We start from the raw sequence: 21,011 nt of genomic DNA on the forward strand, positions 1-21,011 counted from the left end.
ACCACCACGGCTACCGAGAAGGTGACTCGTTTTGGTGAAGTGGTCACCTTATTTTTTCAGAGAAGTATAGAAACAAACTAAGATCGAACAATCGAGCTATTCCTATTTAATGTAATACCTGCAGATGACATCCAGTAATACTCTAGCACAGCAGGATGCATTGACAATGGCACGGTCCATTTGACGTTGTAATGCCAAAACCAGAGATAATTATTTTGTTTGATGAACCAGAAACACAGAGAAGGGAGAGCAGAAACACTTCAAAAGGAAAACAAACACCCAAGACTCCAAAAGCCCAAGGCTGAAACGCCTGTACGATTTCCTTAACTAATCCTAAAAATCTATTCGGCAAATTCAGTTTCAAATTCTAAATGAAGACTTTGGAATAAATATATTTAAGCTATAGCGTTTTTCATTCTTAACATACGCCTGTGAAGAATAAGTAAAAGCAATTGGGTTCATTGCATTTATAGTGATTATTTTCACATGGGTTAGGAATAAATTTGTAAGGTGAAATTCATACGGACTAAATTTCGTTACCTGTGCAGAGTGTGAATTTGCGCTAGCAGAACTTCTGCATTGCCCTTTGGGGAGAAGAGTTGAAATTCAAAGTGAACTTGAACTAGAGGAACAGCCTGAACTAAACAGAAGCCAATTCACTTAGAACAACTGCAAAGGAGCCCTTTTAGGTAGGAATAATTAACTGCACAGACTTATGTTCTCGCAGGAAAAAAAAAGATCTGGGCTTAGTGATAACTCAACGTGAAGGTGAGTCAGCGATGACTTGATGTTGCGGAAAAAAGCATCATCTTACTGGGACGTATAAAAGTGATTGGTTAAGTAAAACGTATGATGTCCTGGTTAAAAAAAAAAAGCCCCAAACAAACAAAAAAACAGACCCCAAATAAAACAGCTGACCAAGGTTTTTTCAGGTCTGTTAGAGGAAAAGGAAATGCATTTGCTTCATATGCAAACCTTCAGAGAGGGGACATACCTCAACCTTGGCCGTGATCTTGTTTGGTTTGGGGTGGCCCGAGTGGACTTTGACCCGCACCGTGCCAGAATGTGGGTGTTCTAACGGGAACAAAGCCATAAGGATGATCATCTCGGTTTAATTTGCAGATCACAGCTTAACTGGTAAAAATAGTACAAGATCTGTTGTTCTTGTGACATTTCCTACTCATCAGCAGTGTAAAAAAAAAAAAAAAAAAAAAAAAAGAGTCATACGCTCTTTGCTACACAGATGCTTTGGCCAGATTTTCTGCTGAGGTACATCCATGCCAGTGAAGGAGCTGATGTACTGCCTTCCAGTTACTCAACAGCGAAAATATTTTAGAAACTTTGGGATTTAAAACAAAATATCGAGGCAGTACTGGTCAAACTGCAACTGGAACATTGCGTCCTGTTCCGGGTGTCACTTTTCATGACAAATAGGCCCAAGTATAAAAAGTCCAGAGGAGAACGTTAAGAGTCATCAGAGGTATATAAACCGAGAATTATGTGGAACGATGGAAAGAACTGATTTTACTCAGGCTGGAGAAGGGAAGAGCAGAGGCATGATAACAGACTTCAGACGTCTAGGCGATTTATCGCCTTTTTGTGGCAAAGTTAGTTCTTCACTTGGGAACTGTCAAGAGATCGTAGGCTTAAACTGCAGCAAGAAAGATGGGAGTTAGACAATTTAACAGCTGTATAACTGAAATGAAAGCTAGGACTGCCTGGGGAGAGCGTGGAAATCTTTGCTGAAGGTTTTCAGGAACAAGCTATTCCCACACATTTTAATAATATTTTTGTTACAGTTTCCTGAAGTAGGATGGACGAGGTAATTTATTAAGATTTCTTAAATCCCCGTTTTCTAGAGGTGTCTGTATGGATGCAGAGCAGTGAATGCCAGTTTGTCCTCGCGATTCCTAACAGGCCAGAAGCAAGCCAGCTTCAGTCCAGGAGCCGTAAAGAAAACCATCCGGAGAGCCGGAGCTGTGCCGAAGCCAGTCGAGTCCAGCTGGGATCCTATTAAACACAGCCCACTCGGTGCCGAGCAGCAAAAACGACCGGACCCGCAGAGAACAGCTGAGAAAAACCAGCCTGAGCAGCACAGCCTTAAATTTCTTCCTTTAGCACAAAGACGGCGAGTTCCTCCCCGTTACCGGGACGCCGGCAGCGCCTGCGGGAGCCGGGTCCGGCAAAGCCCGGCATCGCGCAGAAGGGCTGAGCCCAGCTGTAAAAAGAACATCTGCTTTTCTGAAATCACCTTGTCCTTGGGTCGGATTGCAAACCCGAGCGTAACACATTTCCCTCCGCTGCTGAGACAAGCTGGCAGGAGCAGAGAACTAAATTCCAGGACTCGTAGTAAATCAGCAAAGCACGGTTTGGTTTGAATCGCAAGGGTGAACTTAAAAGGTGAACAATCTTGCCTAGAGATCATATCGCATCACATATCATATCATGTCAGATCTGATTAGAAACCCCTGAGCTGTTTCCAAGTGCCTTAGGTTTGTTTTCTTTTCAAACATTCTCAGGATCAGCACACCCTTCGTGAAGTTCCATCTTCTCCCTGTTAGTATCACCTTTTCGTTTTAAAATACTATGCTGATAGCAAGCTACGGGGTAAAAATCAAATATTTATGAGAGAATCTCCTTTGACAGCAGGCTTTGAAACTGTTTTAAGATATTTTTCAGAACTGCAAGGAGTATTAACTATGACGCTCCTTAAAGTGTATTTACTACTGTGATCAACTATAATTAACCCAGCCTTAAAATACCCCAATAAGGCAAGTACAGATGTTCTTACCTTACAGACACAAAAGCTGCACGCGTGCATGCCGGTGACAGACTAACACGAACATAAATTCCAATTGTGCCCAAAAGACACATCAAGCTCGCCATTTGGCCGAAAATTACCTGAAAGATTAGAGAACTAAAGGACAGGGTGATTTGATTCTTTCTTGTGGAGAAGACTTGGTCTGGCTGCCCCTTCGTGCCAGGGACAGGAGAAGGAGGGAAATGAAGGAAATGGGTTTCAGTCCAGGCAGCCGAATCGATCGGCCTTGGAAGCAGACAGAAGACTCCAAAAGGACAACCTGGCGGTTCCAGGAAAGCCTGGAAGATGTTTGGGAGGCTGCAAAGGTTCACAACTGATTCCGGAACAACCCAGAAAGCTCAAATGTTCTTGGGGGATAGTGTGGAAAAGGTCAAAGAGGCATCCTGAAGGATGGGAGGGAGGACCAGCGCCACCACGGACAGGATCATTTGCTGTGCTTCTCCCCTACAAGGACTGGAGATGGCAGAAGGAACTGACAAATGGGTCCAGTCAATAAATGCCGATTAAATTTCGGAAACCTCCCCCCGCTCCAAACTTGTAACAGCGGTGTCGTAAGAAGGTTCATCGATGCAGAAGCGCAAACGGAAGCTGGGACAAGTTATGCTGCCTGCGGCCATAAAGGCAACCCAAGAGAAGATTTAGACCAGGACAGACGTGGTAATCCATGTAGTAGGCTCTAGCTGCTATCCCACTTCTCCCCAGCCCCAGTAAATAAACCTGCCATTGTCCTTCCTGGAAGGACTTTATCCAGCAGAACTCTGCTGGATACGGCTCCTCGTTTGGAATTTATTCCTCCAGCTGTCAGAAAGCACGCATGGTAAGGCTCCAAGAATTTTATTCAGCACATTTTACACACAGGAGGAGCAGTCATATACTTTAAGTATGTAACTAAGGTGGTTTGAGTCACCTCCTCAGAGATGTCCATTTATCTCCACTGACTATATATATATATATACACACACACACGAGTGGCTATAAAGGGCCCCCGCTTTGGTGCTTTCATTTGCACGTAAACCAGACGCCAGGAGTAGGGTATGTGTAATGGCTTGATTACTCCCTAAAGGGTGAACTTGCACAAAAAAAGCTGCTTTTCATGGTGCCAGCCATATTATTTTAACCATTGCTGGTTTTCTTACACAAAACTTTGCATTATGAATACCAAAGTTAACGTTTGGCACGAACGCATGAATGTGAAGACGTTCAAAATGTTTGTGGGTTGTCTTCCATTCATATGTTCCATATAAGAATTTAAATCAACGATTCTAACACAGGAATTTATTCTTAATTTACAATTACTATCAACTTAACTGCATTCAGTGTTAATTTGGAAAAAAAAAAACCCCAAAAAACCCTCTTCTCCCACAAGCGTCCCTACCACCATGCCTACGCTACTGTCATTTTCTGCAACACGCCTACATCACAAGAGAAACCCAAACCAGGAAACAGCTTTCTCCTGGTTCAGAGGGAAGGAAGAGGGATCCTTCACCATTCTTCCTCTTACATGATCGGTGCCTCCACCCTACAAGGAGGGCTTCCAGACACATGGACCTGGGCAAATGGTCCCAAGGTTAGAGAGCAAAATCTTTGTCATCTGCTTAGGTTTTTTTTTTTTCCTTCTGTATCGACTTCTGACCCTAAATACATTTATTATGAAGATCAATCATTTTATAAGGAGCAGAAATGCCCCCCAAGGCCCTTCCAAAACCCAACTATGACATGAAATCATTTCACTCAGAAATGCGTTATTCTGATTTTTTTTTTTTTCTTTTAAGATGTCTCGGGCTGTGACCTGCTTACTAAAAAAAAAAACCAAAGCAAAATTGCCCACAATCTTAATTTGCCTGACCTAAGCTGACTCACCATGGTTAATGGTAGCATAATATATGTTTTTGTTACTGAAGTGAGCAGGTATGACTCAGTTACACAGGGGAAGCACGTTGAATAATAAAGCACCAAGATGACATGACAGTTTTTCAGATTCAAAAGCACTGCAAGGACTTGCACAGAAAAGCTACGTCTATACAAACCAACCCATTAAATCAGCTCACTGGTAAAGATCATGCCTAGTTAACGAATGCAGCGTAGGAGATAACAGCTAGAATTCAGACTATTAAACTCCAGTGCACTTCAAGGTCACGTTTAGTAGCAGCAGGCAGAGTATCAAAAGGATGCTGAATAAAACTACTAGTAACAACTCAGATAAGAGCCCTGAGGTTAGCGGAGAAGACATCAACATGCGACTTCAGCTACTTTTCCCCAGTGGAAAATAGCCAATGTTTTTGCATGGCAGAAATATAATGTACTGTACAGAAAGCTCTGAGCTCAAAGCAAGGAGAAGCATTTCTACTGGAAATGTCCATGAAAATATTGGACTTCTTCAAGTGGAGGCTGAAAAGCCTGCTGCTGCTGGGCTCCACTCCGCCGTCAACCCAACCCTGGCCAGATTCGTTCTGCAAAGCCTCGTGGCCACAAGAAAAACCAGCCCCAAAATCTCAGATGGGTACAAGGAACACGAAAACAGAAGCCGGCAACGATGGAAACCCAATACCTAAACCACGTGGTTGTCTCGCGCGGCAAAAACATACAAAACATTGAAATCGGAGAATCTTAAAACTCCGAGAGATGCTACGTGCAGTTTCACCGTGGGAAGCACATCACTGCCAGAGGTTATAAAATGAAATCTGTGACAGAGTAAAGACTCAACAGGGCTCTAACAGTGCCAAACTGCATTACCTAAGCTCTTAATCATCACATAAGACTGCATCACTTACAGCGTATACACCTCGCGCTACCCAGACGGCCAAACATCCCTCAGTTTATCACAGAGGCTCATTCTTTTTCATCTTCAACGAAGCCTTAAAGGTTTTGCAATGTAAGCGGGCCAAAACGGTATAGTTACAAAATCAAGAACCAAGGAAATGTTATCTTCCTTCTGCACTGCACGCAGGGTCGAATTCTCATCTTCCTACTAAAATGAATTCCAGATCACAACAGCAGCAACAACGAAGTTAAGAAGAAAGGCGACAGAAATAAATCTCACCATTTGTATAGCCGCTTCAGTGAAGGACACACCTGACACGTGTAAGTCTATCTTTCTATACTCTCGATACTATCTCTCTATACTTCCTGCATAGATCTGGTAGAAGTACAGGCGACTGTTCAGAATTTGAGATGCAATGCTGAATTTAGTGGCATTATATTCTTACCAGTACGCTGCGTTCTTAACGAACCAGACTTTAATAGGGCTGTAATTATGACGACTCAGGAGAGCGAGCATTCAGACTGGTTAAGGCAGCCATAAACCAATGGGCAAACACTCCAAACACTTTATTTTTTTGCCTTGAGTACTTCTACAGGGGCAGAAACAACACTGAAGTTGCTCCTTCCTCCCCTTCCACCAGGAATTTTATTGTGACAAATTAGAACCAGAAAATAATTTAAGTTGGAAACAACTCGCGGAGGTCCTTTGGTCCAAGCCCCTATAAAAGCAGGGCTGATCCCAAGCTAAACCCGGATGCTCAGCGCACTCTCCAGTTGACTTTAAATATCCCCAAGAATGCAAATAGCACGACTTCTCCGAGCAGCCTGATCTAGCCTTGATGCAAACTGTGCCCATTGCCTTTCTTCCTTTCCCTGGGCACCTCCGAAAGAAAAATCAGAAGGGATTTGACATGATGCCAGCGAGTACAAAATTCAAAAAACTCCGCCGTAAGAGAAATCAGCAAATGTACTAGAACAGCTTTCTCCGAAGTCTCTTGAAAACAGGACCATGGTAACAGGTAAGGAAGGAGCTGCCACTGTGCTGTCGTCATTAACGAATTCACTACACTAATTTCATCAGTTGGCCCTTAAAAAGGAAAAAAACCCCACCCACCTATTTTTAAGAGATGAATGGAAATATGAAAAAGTTCATGAAACAGTTTTCTTAACTTTACTAGAATTGATAACCTGGTAAAGCTAGGGAATTCCCTAACGACACTCTAGTTTCCAGTTTCTTCAATACTTTGCAATATTCTCTTATTTCTAGGAGGAAACAAACAATAAAAGAGAGTTTATAAAGTCAGTGTGTCCCTGCTGTGCAATACAAGTTGGCAGGAGGCCCAATTAGACAACCTCCAGAGGTCCCCTCAAACCCAATTTTCTATGATTCTATGGACTACACTACACGACAACTAAAACTAAGTCCATAAAATGTGATGGTAAGCGTTGCTTTGACAAAGTTTATTAAATTCAGAGAGGCGCAATTTGTGAGGTAAGAGCGTATCCATTAGAGTACATTTAGTCTAAAGATGCAACACTGCTTCTCCCTACCCCAAGACTCATTTTCTCCACTCCCTCCAGCTTCACATTTTCCTCCAAATGTAGCGTTTCATCAAATTTGTAATTTTCTCGTTCTTCGAAACGGAAGGGAACTCATTTCTTAGGAGAGCTTATTATCACAGAGATTGCCTCTACGCTACTACCTTGGTACCCACTTATGTTCTATACATGTTAAGAAAAAGTACATAATGTTATCTTATCATGGTACAATATTCTCTATCTTCTTAAAAATGAAGAGAAAGATGGACCAAACCTGAAAACGGGCATAAAAGATTTATCTAGAAAACAGCTAACAGTCCGATAAATGAATGTACTGGAATTAAAATGTACTCCACAAAGCTGAATTAATATTTCAATTTTTTTTTTTAAGTAAAAATAAAAGCAAAATAAAAGCCAGAGCAATTTAGTTAGAATCCTGCATTTCTCTATAATCACATTAAAACATCATCAAGAAATAAGGACACTGTTCTGCTTTTAGTGCTAAATATTGGGTGTTTTTAATTATTAGAAGAAACGCATTTGATTCTTTTGACTATTTTAATGTTCAACAACGGGAAATTTTGGGGTTCCGCTGTCCATCCTGGAAACCGCCTGTATGCCGTCACTGCGTGCCACAACGCAGCAAACGCTTAAGAGGAAGAGAACTTGATAGCAGGACTGAATCGTACGTTGAAGTAGTTTTATCCCGTGGATCGAGGCACAAAATGGTAAATCGGACCAGGCGAGGGGTACGACCGAAGCTGGAAAGGGGTAACCGAGGCGCGTTGCAGTCTGTCCTTCACGTCGCGTCGCAAGCAAAGTGAGACGGGGGGAGGGACTTCAGCCCGGATCCCACCGACCTGCGGAGGATCGTGACTCTGAGCACCAGTAAGATTTGTAGGACCTCCTTCTGTGCTGTTTGCAAGGCGGTTTAAAGCTTCCAAATACCGGGATAAACACTTCCATGCTTACACTTGTGAATCTTAATGACCAAATACATTTCCACGACTTATTATAGGCCTTTTAAAGGAGGCATTGGGCTGCTTTTTCCTCCAACACACGGGATGGGAACGGCCGTTTGGCTCCTCAGGTGTAAACCACGATTAGCTCCGTGCTCTTCCTCGCCTTCCTCCCTCCAGGTCGTACGCTTGCCGGTGCCGCTGGTTCAGCAGCCTGCCCCCTTCCTCCCACGGACGAGATGCCGTTCGTCTACAGACCACGACCAACCGCCTACAAAGACTACGTGCCGTGCTGTCACGGCACACGTCTTCGTTAATCAGGCGTTTAAGCGTGAGAATATTAAGATATAGGTTCGGTTCCTATACGTTGATTTTCTGGCTCCCTAGGTTAAAATGAAGGCTCTGGGGCCACAGCATACGTACGATATTAATAGCGTGTACTTTAATGCTTATTATCCAATACATTCTCTTCATACATGCACTGGGGAAGGTACTTTTTAATATGCTTCAAATACGAAATTACTTCATTATCCCAGACTTGTTTTCTAACTTGAGCAACGTTTCTCCACACCCCCACCCCCCAACCTGGAGCTTGATACTATGGTGATAACAGCCTGAATTAATAAGCAGGTGATAGCTGACACAGCTAATTAACATATTACAATTGCAGTTGAACTAGAATCATGAAACACGTTTCACTTATTTCTCATTATGAGCCAGCAGGTACAGTAAAAGTTCCCTATTTAAAATTTTTCAGTTTCATCACAGGCCACAAAAAGTCAAAAGCTATTTTAGTCAAACCTCAGTGGTTAAAACATCTCTTAAGTTGGTATATTTTAACTTTGTTACCCATTAGTGCTACCTTGATTTCTTTCTGAACTCTTTCAGCCTACTGATTTACATTTACAGAGACAAGCTGAGGTCACCAGCCAGCTCTACCGGCTTTTAAGTAAGAAAACTAATTAATTGGGCAGCTATTCTCAAAAGACTACTGATACAGAGAAAGCAAACACATCCTACAGAGGATCGCTCGCACAGGCGCAGATCTTCGTTTACCTTCTACTGTTTATATCGATCTAATGAATTAAGGCTGGTGAAGTTACCTCATTCATTCTTAAGCGTACATTCTAAAACTAAGCACGCGAACTTCAGGATAGAAAATCTGACTGTGAATCAATACAAAACAAGGCAAAAAATACAGGGGAAATAGGAAATCTCAAAAGATTTACGGCAGAATGAATGAGAAAGTGCCAGCTCCTCACGCCGCACGAAACCGCGCCGGTCTGGAGTAGAACCCGAAAAAAGCGGCGTGAAGTGTCGCGCACCAAAGAGGCATTTGCTCACGTGTGTCAAACAATACTAAACATTAACATTTTAGAGTTTTAATGGAAATTACCAGATTCCACAACAAATTATAAGCTTTTCATATTAAAAAAAAAATCAATTCACACTAATTGCTACAACACAAGAAAACATAAATAAATCTAACTCCCCCAAATTTGAAATAGATTATTGTATTAGTTTGTCAAACAGAAAAAAAAAAAATATCAACAGATAACCACAAGTTCCATTAATCTAATGGCTTAGTTTTCATCCACTCATCTTTCTTGACGCATGCTTATACTTTTCATTTATCGTATTTTATTGTGATTTTTATTTGCCTGTGCATATATTAATGAAATATTACTCCAAGGATATGAAATATTACAATAAGAATGTCCTCAATTCTATGAGGACTGCTTTGCTAGGCACGCATCATGGGAACAACAACAACAACAAAAGAAAGAGGCACATTTTAAATGGATACAAGAACGATCAAACATTTTATGAGTTTAAAGATCTCCACTACCTTAAAACAATATTGTATTCATGTGTGCAGAGGCCCTCGATTCAACAAAACTAATACAAAATTGATTTAAAACCAGAAGTGCAGAAGAACTCAAACCAGAACTAAGATGCAGGCAATTATGAAAACAACCCCCTGGGTCTGATAGTATCACCGCCAGAAGCGTCACAAAGAGAAGACGACAGTAGACAGATCTTTCCCTTCTTCTGACCTTCAGCTCATAGACCTGGCAAGTCTTTCCATGAAATGTAAAGTATTTTAATGAAAACATGAATTTAATTTGTCCAAATGTTAAGTCCCATCTAACTTGATTATCTTGGTCTAAATCCTTTGACATGGAAGTAATTATTTATTTGTTCTCTGCGTACGCGTATATATATGGACAACGTCATTGTCAGTGAAAGACCTAACAAGAACATGGAAAAAGATAGCTCAACATCTTTGGCAGCGGTCCCACTAATTGTCCTGAAAGAAGTCAGCAGAAATAAATAATTACATACTGCAAGAGTTATGAAGGCCTGGGGGGGGAAAAAGTCTTGAAAATTTTCAGAGAAAATGAAGATATGGAAAACAGGAATTTCTAGGAGAAAACAGAAACGAAACTTTCGCACAGACTATTTTCTCTCAGAATGAACGCTGAAATAATTTCTAGTGTTTAAAAATATTCCATGCACACTCTCCTTCAGAACGCCTTCTGTAGTTAATATGTACTTGAAACGAGCCACAGATGAATACGAGCTGGAAGAGAAGCCTTCCAGTTCAACCCTTTTCCCCAAGACAGATTCAACTACATTATGTCATTCCTGACATATTTGTCTTGTCTGTTCTTAATGACTGCCAACGAAGAAACTCAGCAATTTCCCAAAGCCAGCTATTCCAGTGTTTCACAATCTTTAGCACTTGAGAGCTTTCCCTGTTAGCTAACCTGCAGTTTTTTCTCTACTCCAGAAAGCCCCTCGTTCCTTGTACCACCCATCACGACGCAGGAAACGCGTTATGCCCTCTCTCTTAAAATACTGAGGGCTTATCACGTCCCCTCTCATTTTTCTCTTCTTTAGACTAAACAACTCCATTTCTTCTGACCTCTTCTCCGCGGTTATCTTTCCGAGATATCTGATCACCCTTATCTGGACACCGTCCAATTTTGCACATTGCTCTTGGAGAGCGATGCCCAAGTTTGGGCACAAGTTCTCCAGCCGTGGAGCAGAAGGGCTGCTTCACATAGCTTCACGTATCTACTAGGCTCCCCCGTTCACACAAGCTGGTACGGTGTTTGCCTCTTTTGTAACAGCACAACACTGCTGACCTTATATTCCGTACATGAGTCACTATAATTCCAGCTCCTTTTCTAAAGAAATGCTGTCTAAGCAGTTGTTCACCATCTTCTGCTTGTACAGTTATCCCTGCTTCAGCATAGCATCTCCTATTTATCGCTAATGACTTGAATTCTGCTTTCTTTCAGATTATTTCTCTGATTTGTCAAAATGATTTGCGAGATCACTACGGTCCTTCCTATCTTAGTGGCATACTTAATCAGAACTTTTTCTTTCATCAGCCAGGTTCTTAATGGACACACTGATCAGAATTAAACCCGGGACCGACGACTGCCAAGTCTCTTTACTTCAGAGCACATAAAGTATCAGTCCATCTCTCCAAACTTACGGCTGATATTCTGCAGTCCTTCATAGCTTGTTAACTACAAAATAGGGAATACGTATAATGGAGTGTTACATACATTTCCTAGTACTTATTCTCTAGTATAACCAATTTCTGCTGAATACACGTTATAACATTAGATTTCCCTCTGTGCAACAAGATTCCTCGTCTTAAACTTATGGGTGCGTGCGGAGAGGTAGACTGCGAGCGTGGAGTCCTCCCCCTTCTCCATCACAAGCGACCGTGACCTCCTTCGGAGGAGGGCTGGTGGGAGTGAGACGTTGCCACTTTTAACGGTGAACTATGTACTGCTACACAGGGATGCCTGCAAGAGAATACATCCTAACTAGTGGTATGTATTTATAAATGCGTAATATTTCTATAATTAGAGATACTTATATTAAAATAACACTTTGATTGTGCCTACTAATTACACAATCTATTTCTGTCTGCTTTGGATGAGCAAATTCTCAACATTTCATTTTATCCCGGGGGGGGGGGGGCGGGGGAGAAAAAAAGGATTTATTTCCCCAGACCTTCAACATTTCTCAACATCTTCCATCTCCACATTCCACCCATCATGCAAAGATCATTCTTGAGATTAGCGTAGGGCTTCCGTGATTGATAAGTGTTCCCTGTAAAAGGGAGTTCAGATTTCTCAGCGATCTCCAACCCTAGCTGCACATTGGTTTCTACAGAAAAGGATCCCTACTCTTGCGAGGGTCAGGAACCTTCCTGTGGCCCAAAGGGATTCCAGTGCACCTAAGGGTCCCAAGGTTACCAGTCTAATGGTCAGCAGAAAACTGCCCACATAACGCCAAAAAAAAAAAAGTATGGCATATTATGTCTAGATTCCTTCTCATCAGTCAGCCTTATTTCTCAAATTCCTGTGCTAAATTAAGTTTTGCTCCAGCAACTCCAGCCACGCTGTATAATACCCCCTGTAGAATTGGGTCAGCTAGCCCAATAGACGTACGTCGAGGCTTACAGTCCTTGTGTCTCACCAGCTCCAAGGGATACTCCTCCTTTAGGTCATCGTCTTTCAAAATTTCATAAAATACTCTGGGAAACTGTCCACACACTGACCACGCTTCAGTAATTCTTCATTTAAAAAGGAGAGGACTTTTCATGATAACGTAACTTAACGAATTATCTAAATAAGCAATACAGCATGTGACATAAGAAATCAATCTCGTATTCTCCACCTCATCTCAATCCGCTCTCGCACGCGCAGAAAACTTCATGCACAAATCATCTTAGACATTCTTAGTACGTTATGTGGCCTGTATTGTCCCATAAATCAAGACCTTCTTAAACCGTACTACCAAACTGGTCTGTGAGCTAACTGATGCAATGAAAAGCCACCAAACAGATACAACGGGTAGCTCAGTAAACGCCCGGCCAGCCGGCTCAGCATCCTCGTGCGTTCTTAACTCCTCTTCCTAGGGGGAAAAACGTGATGACGGGAGGTCTGAGCCACTATCTTTTATATTCTTCTATGTAAACGACAAAAACGTATACAACAGACATGTGTTTGGTTTTCATTCCTTTCACGGATGAGTTAAAGAGAGCCTTTTAGATTAGCTGTGTTCTGTTCCACATCCACGTCTGTCTCTTATCTCCAGCGTGGCTGATGTACACACACATGCAAGTTCCTAACTCAGTGTCTGTGTAAGACTGGTTTTGCCTCAGCACTAGCTTAAAGCTAGGTATCCCGAGCTATTCCGCTTAAATTTAGTTTACTGAGGCATGCCTATTACTTTCAAGGAAAAAACAACAAAAAACCATACTGTATCACACAATACAATTGGTCTGGAAAACAACTTACGCTCAATTTGCATCCTTTGAGAGGAAAAAAAAAAAACCCAAAAAACCCCAGCCAAACATGCCTACCATTTATCAGCAGGTCAGTAACCTCTTGAGTACATGCAGGCCACTGCCCTGCTCAAACCAGCACAAAGCACCACCAGGGCCGAGCCTCCAAAAAAAAAAAACCCCAAACCCAAACCCCACTGATTACCCAACGTTTCAATCCAGCTGTAGGAGCTGAGGCAGAAACTGCAGCGGTCCCAGGAGCAGCAGAAGCCTGAGCAAAGTCTCTCTCTCTCCCCCAGGTCCCTTTGGGGATCGCAGCTGTATGGCTGCGGAGCACGGGACGAGCCGCTTCCCGAGAGCAGCCCTGCCTTGCCTTGCCTTGCGTCGCCTCGCCTCCCCGCGTTGGCCCCAGCGCGGCCGGCCGAGCACATCACACGTGGCGTTCAGCCCGCTGGCTCGCACTTTCCTGCTCTGTTCCCAAGATTCAGCTCAGCTGCAACCCCTTCCCCACACCCATAAATAAAGCCCGAAATAAGAAAAAGCTGTGGAAGCCTGCCTTGCTGTTAGCCTAAAAGCGATAGCTTCTAGTGGAGCAGATGGGGAACGAGGTAATGCTGGGGGAAAGCAAGAGATCAAAGTAGGCTCAAGCCTCAAGCGCAGGCCGTGAGAAAGCAAACGGAGCTAATTCTACCTCTTCCTTCGACGTGTTGCTTCCGACCTCCTTCCCCGTGCCCCTCCACCTCACCAGCGTAGGACAGCTACCGAAAGAAGGGTCTCTTTACTAGCGCAGGCCTTCGAGGGGCTGTCTGGAGACCCACGAAGAATTTGGAGCATTCAAAGCCTCTTTGCCTGAAGTCCTAACGTCCACTTGGCAACGTGAGTCAGTGCTCCCCAGTGAGCCTGGTTTACACGAGTCCCCCTGTTCCTCACAGATCAATGGGATAACGTTTGGAACGTGGTATGCACGGTACACGTATGGCACGGAGCATCCAGGCGATCCTTCGGTGGACCGGCAGGCTTTTAGCCTTGAACCACCGCGGTTTGGAATTCAAGAAATAACAGCGCTTCTCCTGGACTAGAAGCTTCTGAGTCCTGGCATTTTAATTAAGGTGCCTCTACTAAGAAAGCATGAAAAGCAGTTATCACTAGCATTTATCCTCAGCCAGAACGGGTAATAGCATCCTCTGAATCTGCCTGGCCAATATTGTACCCCAGCCTATTAACCCCTCACCGTTCCCTCCCTTATTTCCCGGTCACGTGAGGCAGTTTTCTCTCTGCTGCTCCTTTTCCCAAAGTAGGACAACATGAAAAAATGTTCTTAGGGTTTTAGACCAGCAGACTAAGAAAATAGAAACGAAGTATAAGCAAATTTTTTTTTTTCCTATAAAAGGTTCCAAAACCAAAGCAGGCAGATTTGCAGAGCCATTTCCGCCCGAGGAGCCGATGACAAGAGCAGGGTTCCTCAGAACCCGGCTTACTATTAGGATATATTTACACACAAGCCGCCGCACCTTTAAGGAAGGATTAAAATACTTAAACTGAGCTGCTGTTATTCTTTACTTTTATTCTTTTTCACATTTAGACCACCTCTACAGTCTCCCAGAGCCAAAGCAGCACCCTGGATGCCCTGGAACCCCGTCGTGCCGTTCCCGCAGCCGCTGCGTGAGTCATTGGTGTGCAGCGCGGCGTTCCCTTTGTAAAGCGCTGCTTCCCAAACCACCGTCCTCAGAAAGCTGGCCGGCTACGCGCCGCTGGCGCAGGTCCTCGCTTCCAACCGCCGTGCGGCTCTCCAGACAACCAAGACGCACTGAACGCTATCCCGACGCGCGTTGCCCTTGTAAGCTGCTCCTTTAGTTGCCGCAGGGCAGCTATGTTCTCGCGAATGAGCGAGTAGGTGTCTCGGAGTAACTTCTCTCCTAATGCACGCTCCACGTAAAGAGGAAAAAAAAAGGAAAAACCAAACCAAACGACCCTCACACGCGTGGGGAAGTCTTGCTCTAGATAATGTGTCAGCTCTCCGTGCAAATCTCCCTGGTCCAGCAAGTAGTCTGGGAACTAGGCCGAGACTAGGAATTATCTCCAGCTCTGCCATATGGAGATGCGAGACACCAGGCCAATTGCTTGTTTTATTTAAACATGTGTTTCTTTTACCAGCAATATTAGCGTTGCCTTATTCCTGTTTATACTTAAGGGAAGGAGAAAATAAACTAAGTAACTTTTTTCCTCTCCTTTTGTTTTGCTCTCTTAAGAGCTCTCTGTTCCTGTCAAAGTGAGTTAAGCTAAACAGAAACAAGGTGGTTTTGTTCCAGAGTGAACGTGGCCACGCTTGGAGTTATCTGGAAACCGTTCCTACAGTTCAAACGCATCCCCCCAACCTTTAATCCTTATTAACCTTCCCGTGTCGGAAGACCCTTAGGTCGGGCAATCGGTTATTAACAGACCCCAGTAAAGCACGATGTACCGGAGGTGCCAAGGTACGCGATGCCAACCCGCCGCGTTTTTCCGTCTTGATGAGGCACCTCTTTTAGCGGCTTAAGAAAAAAAAGTTTCTGACCGCTTGCAAAGCGGCAACCGCATCACAACGAGAGCAATCTTGTAGCTCAGGGGATCCTGAAGGAGAGTCGGGATTCCCTGCTCCTGTCCCCGCAAATCCTCTCACAACTTCGGTATCACCCTCAGAGAGAACTCGCGTTGAGCCAGCGAGACCCGCGATCTGACGTGCCGGCTGCAACGACCGCGCCGGGGGAAACGTAACGCTTTCAGTTCCCTGCCTGCAAAGTTCTTCCTCCCGTAAGCCACCCAGCAAACCTAAGCCGATGGCTTCCCAGTAACAGCAGCATTGCTTGACTACTAGCACGTATGTTAGTAACGCAGCAAATGTAAATGTGCTATAGGGGTGGCTCGCGGTGCTGAACCCTTATTGGCTCACCAGCGCGAGCTTTTATTTCCCTATTTCAAACGCAGTCGAAAGTCTGTTTATGTTCACGGGTTTTGAGTGCATCGGAGAGGCACCTCTCTGCCTAGAGGATAAAACAGAGGCGCACCTAGCCAGGTTCGACCCGTGCTCTTTTCAACAGGGACAGCGTTTAAGCCGGTGAGGTGAATGATGAAGTAGTAGTAAACTTACTTTCCAGTGATAAATTGGCTTCTGGATGGTGTGCACATAGGCTGAACATAATAGTTCTCCAGTTTAACCCCTTCAGCAGCTAGCTTGTCCAGAGTGGGCGTCCTGATCTCGGATCCGTGGTACCCTACGTCTCTGAATCCCTGATCGTCAGCCAGGATGAAGACGATGTGAGGCTGCGAGCTGGGGCCGCCGGCCCCCGGCTCCTCTCCCGGCCCGGTCCTCGTCGCCTCCGTCTCTCCGGGGCCGAGCCCGAGGCTGTCCCAGGACAGGTAGCCGTAAGTGAGGAGGCTCAGGACCGAGAGGCCGGCCAGCACCCCCACGGCCAGCATTTTCCCCTTGCCGAGGCGGTGAGGCCAGCGACACCCACCGCGGGCCATTCACCCCGGCTGGAGCGAGAGCCAGACGGAAGAGAAAAATAAGAATAAGAAAAAGAAAAAAAAAAACCCACCAAAACAACAAAAAAAACCCCCAAGCCAACAAACCGAAAGGCTCTCTGAGGCGGGGGCAGGGAGCGTGAGGGCTCCGGCCGGGCAGGGGAGCGGAGCCGGGCTCACGGCAGCCACCGCCGACTTCAACGACTCCGGCCGCTGCCGCGGGAGGGGCGGCGGGGCCCGCGCTGCCCGGGGCTGGCGCTGGAGCCGGGGCTGGTGCCGGTGCCGGCCGGGTGGGCAGGGCCCCGCCGGGGGTCACAGCATCCTCGGCCCGCCTCCGGCCCGGCGCCGGGGCGCCGCTGCCTGCCCGTGCCGGGGCCGGTGCCCATGGCGGGCCGAGTCAGGGCGCCCCGGCGCAGCGCCGCCGCGGCCAGCGGGACGGGCCGGGGCTGGACGGGCCGGGCCGGGGCTGGACGGGCCGGGCCGCCTCCCCCGCGCCCCTCCGCGCACACCGGCCGCCCCGCGCCCTCCGCCCGCCCCCTCCGGCGCTGCCGGGCCGCTCCCTCCCCTCCCCGCCCCTCTTCTCCTCTCCCCTCCCCGTCCCCCCCCCCCCGACGACGGCTCCCGGCGCACGGCCCCCCTGGGGGTGGGGGGGCGGGGGGACCCCGGGAAGCAGCCGGAGCCCCGCTCCCCCCTGCCCGCCCCCTCTGCAAACCCATCTCCCGCCTGCGCCTTCCCCCCGGCAACTTCTTTCTTCCCTCCCCTCCCCTCCCGGCCTCTCCTCCCCTCTCCCCGCACCTCCTCCCCTTCCCCGCCCGCCCAGCAGCCCCCGCTCGGGTCCCGCTGCTCCCCCCGCTGCTCCCCCCGGTTCCGCGGCGAACACCCCCCCCCCCCCCCCCAATCGCCCCGGGGCAGGGCCTGCTGTGTCCCCCCCGCCCCCCCCCGCTGGGAAGGGCAGCCCTTTCCCCCGGAGAGCCCCACGGCTCCTTCCCAAAGCGAGGTGGTCGTTTTGCCCTCCCTGCACCCCCCACCCCCCCCCCCGATCCCCGAAATCTCGATTGTTTTCAGTGTTTCTGAAATCGCCACAAACATCTGGAAGGTATGAATGTACCGGATTTGTTTTCAGCCACAAACCGGTCCCCCAATCCCAAACCTTCCAATTCTGGTAAGGTTGTGGCAAACGCGAGGAATGCGCCTTCTCAAAGTACTATCATTTTTTAAAAAATTTGGGTTAAAGTATGAATGTGCTGCAGCTGCAAAATACAACTTCACCCCGGCCCTGAAAGACACTGAAGCAAGCAGAAACTATCCTTCATGCATGATTAGGCTAAACTGAAGTAAATGTGCAGGTTTGACCTGTCTGGCATGAGTCATCAAGACAGGAACAACTTTTACTCAAACGAGATTTTATAAAGCATTAACTCTTGAGCAGCCGCTCGGACCAAGCCGTATCGCTCCTGCTCGTTTCCGAAGAGCTGCCGGATCCTAGTGCTAAAAGTGCGGTAGATTCTCAAAAAGTTCGCTCAGCCCCCCCCCCCCGGCCCCGCCAGCTCTGAATAATCCCACCTCAAACAGCCTTCTGTAGAGCACAGGAATATTTTTGGACGGGGAGGGAGCAGGGGAAGCTTCTTTTCTCATGGAGCACAACTCTTTGCACAGCGCGGTCTTCGCTCGGGCGCTGTATGAAAAATCAAATCAGCTGGAGTAGCTTCTCTGAGGAAAAGTTCCTAACGCCTGCACTATCGTATCAGAACAGAAGGAGTGCCATGACGAGATGGTTCCCAGAGTTAATATTTTTCTCCCAGGTACACCTTCCAATGGATGCTTCGAAGAAGTTTCCAGGCGCTAAATGGATAGAGCGGACGCAAGATGCGGCTTCGTAGCTGACGGCCGTAGCGCGTGCGGATTAGATGTCACATGTTGGCTTACGCGCTTTAATTACCTTCAGTAACGATGTCTAATGCAAGCGGCTGCATTTTGCCTGCCTGGATGTCTGCACAAACGTAATTCGGTTTGTAACAGCACTCGGTGTCCTTGTTCAGGAGAGGAAAAAAAAAAAATAAAGTAATATTGGCTTGAGGGAACTTTAATTTGGGTCAAATCTAACTCATTTTGTGCAACCTAATGTGAACAGAAACGTCCCCGTGCTAAAATTTCCACTGAAAAAGAACTATTCAGAAAAAACTAAGCCTTGTGCTGCAGTTTATAATGCTACAGCAGGGAGAACCTGGCAATAAAAGTGGATTTAGTGGTTCTAATGTGCTACCTGAGGCCTTGTCCACACTGGGAAATCATACTGATAAAATTACATCTGCATTGTAAAGCCTACAAAGTTTAACTCCTGAGGTAGAACATCTTTTTCTGAAATCAGAGGAACTTTACAGCACATTAACTCAAGCTCTTTTCAAAAAAAAAAAAAAACCAAAACCCCAAAACAAACAAACAAAATAAAACCACAACTCAAACCCCCTCCAAAACCTTAAACTGAAGAAACCCTTAAATTTTCACATGCTGAAATGGCATTCCCTTCAAAAAAATTTCTCTATTCAAATTTTTTGCTCCTGCTTTCCCCCCACATTTACAAGACCAAAAGAACGTATATAGAAACCTAAAACTACAAATGGCAAATTGGATTAGTAATGCTATCGTGCCTTTAACCCATCTACTGCAAGACGGCCAACGAGGGACGATGTCCTCTTAACGTAAGCTGCACCAGCACCACGGGCGCAGACAAATATTAGAGCATCACGCTAAATAGCTGAGCAAATCTATCTGTATTTCCTAGTAGTTAAATATATTTTTCATTAGTTCTTTTGGTTTTTTTTTTTTTAAATATCAGACACCAGCTATGACAGTACGCTTGTTAGATAACCCACGCGTTATGATATCCACATATACGGTTAGTTACAGGTAACTGTACGATTCTGCTTCTGTAATCAAAATATTTCCAACGCATCCAAACCACTCAGGTTGGCAGGAGGCTGGCTAAAGGGGATCATTCCCGACTCGGGGAGCAGAACTACAGAATCATCGAAGAGAGAGGGTGGAAATAAGATTGTTTGAATAGCGGAGGCGGGGGGGAAATCAATCTCTCTCTCTCATTACGCAGATGCATCAGAGGTTACCTCCCTAAAGAGCACGGCTATTAGCAGGCAGCAGGAGAACGCAGCCTTCGATTTTCCAGCGCGGTGCCCCGTTAGCCATACCAAACCCTGTTAGTCACCACCCAGTTGCAAATGAAAACATCGAGGGCAATCTCTGTCAGACATCTATAAACTTGGCTTGCTTGCTTTACGGGCCTGACCAAAACTTCCTTTTCTTTTTTTCTTTTTTTCCCCCCCCCCCACTTTTGTAAAAACAAAAGTAGGCTTATGTCAGCAAAATACGGCCTTCGAGTACAGAGGCCTTGGAAGATAACGTGCAATGAATATCCCACTTAAGAAAATAAACCATCGCATGCGTGGTTTCTGCAGGATGCTCAGTGAGAGGACCAGGGGAGTCGTGAGGGCTGGAGGAAGCGCCTTTCCCTTGGGGAAACCACACGCAGAACCTCCGTAGGCAGTTGAAGTGCCGTGAATACGTTCATTCAAATACACAGTAGTTAAAATTGCATTTATTATATCATTAGGAAATGCTATATTTTTAGTACAGTCTCTGCGCGCGTTGGGACCATAAAATTAACTCAATTAAAGATGTGCCGAGAGGGTGACTTTGGGTGAAGGCTCGTCGGCTGTTACACGTGCCCGTTTCTCCTTCTTTCAGACCAGGCTGGCGCCTCACCTTTCCGCTTCAGAGCCACGCATGTTCGGCACACAAATACAAGCCCGAGAAGATAGCGGCTTTCTAAAGCGAAGCGCAACTGAAGAATTAAAGGAGACCGTCCCTTCCAAGGCGACGAGGACAGAGCGCGAAGAGTCGGTCCTGGCGCGGGCAGCAGAGCGTGAGCTGGGTCGGAGGAGGCTCCGTCGGAAGCCTGGGATCTGGGGAACGGCCCCGGGAAGTGCGACTCAGAGGAATGTCTCTGAGTCACGGCTCCGCTCCCGTTCCCTCCGTGCCACCAAGCTGCTCGCTGCTGCGCTGGGCTCAGGTTCAGGGAACGGAGAATCTAAACAGGGTG

At 46.0% G+C, this 21,011-nt stretch overlaps 1 protein-coding gene across 2 annotated transcripts in view; it reads right to left on the bottom strand.

Moving 5' to 3' along the window:
* Positions 1-17,417, bottom strand: part of ARSJ (arylsulfatase family member J) — a 42,783-nt gene extending 25,366 nt beyond the window's left edge. The window contains exons 1-2 of one of the 2 annotated variants that reach the window (XM_075751009.1): positions 17,006-17,417; positions 16,524-16,909 (exon numbers count right to left, since the gene is read on the bottom strand). In XM_075751009.1, coding sequence (XP_075607124.1) covers positions 16,524-16,900 — 377 coding nt within the window. In that variant the 5' untranslated portion in view covers positions 16,901-16,909; positions 17,006-17,417. Of the gene's footprint in view, positions 1-16,523 lie in introns of both variants that reach the window. The other variant, XM_010305857.2, reaches the window with a different exon arrangement.
* Between the last annotated feature and the right edge of the window lie 3,594 nt (positions 17,418-21,011).

Source organism: Balearica regulorum, chromosome 4 (assembly GCF_011004875.1).
Source record: "Balearica regulorum gibbericeps isolate bBalReg1 chromosome 4, bBalReg1.pri, whole genome shotgun sequence".
Classification (NCBI taxonomy): domain Eukaryota; kingdom Metazoa; phylum Chordata; class Aves; order Gruiformes; family Gruidae; genus Balearica; species Balearica regulorum.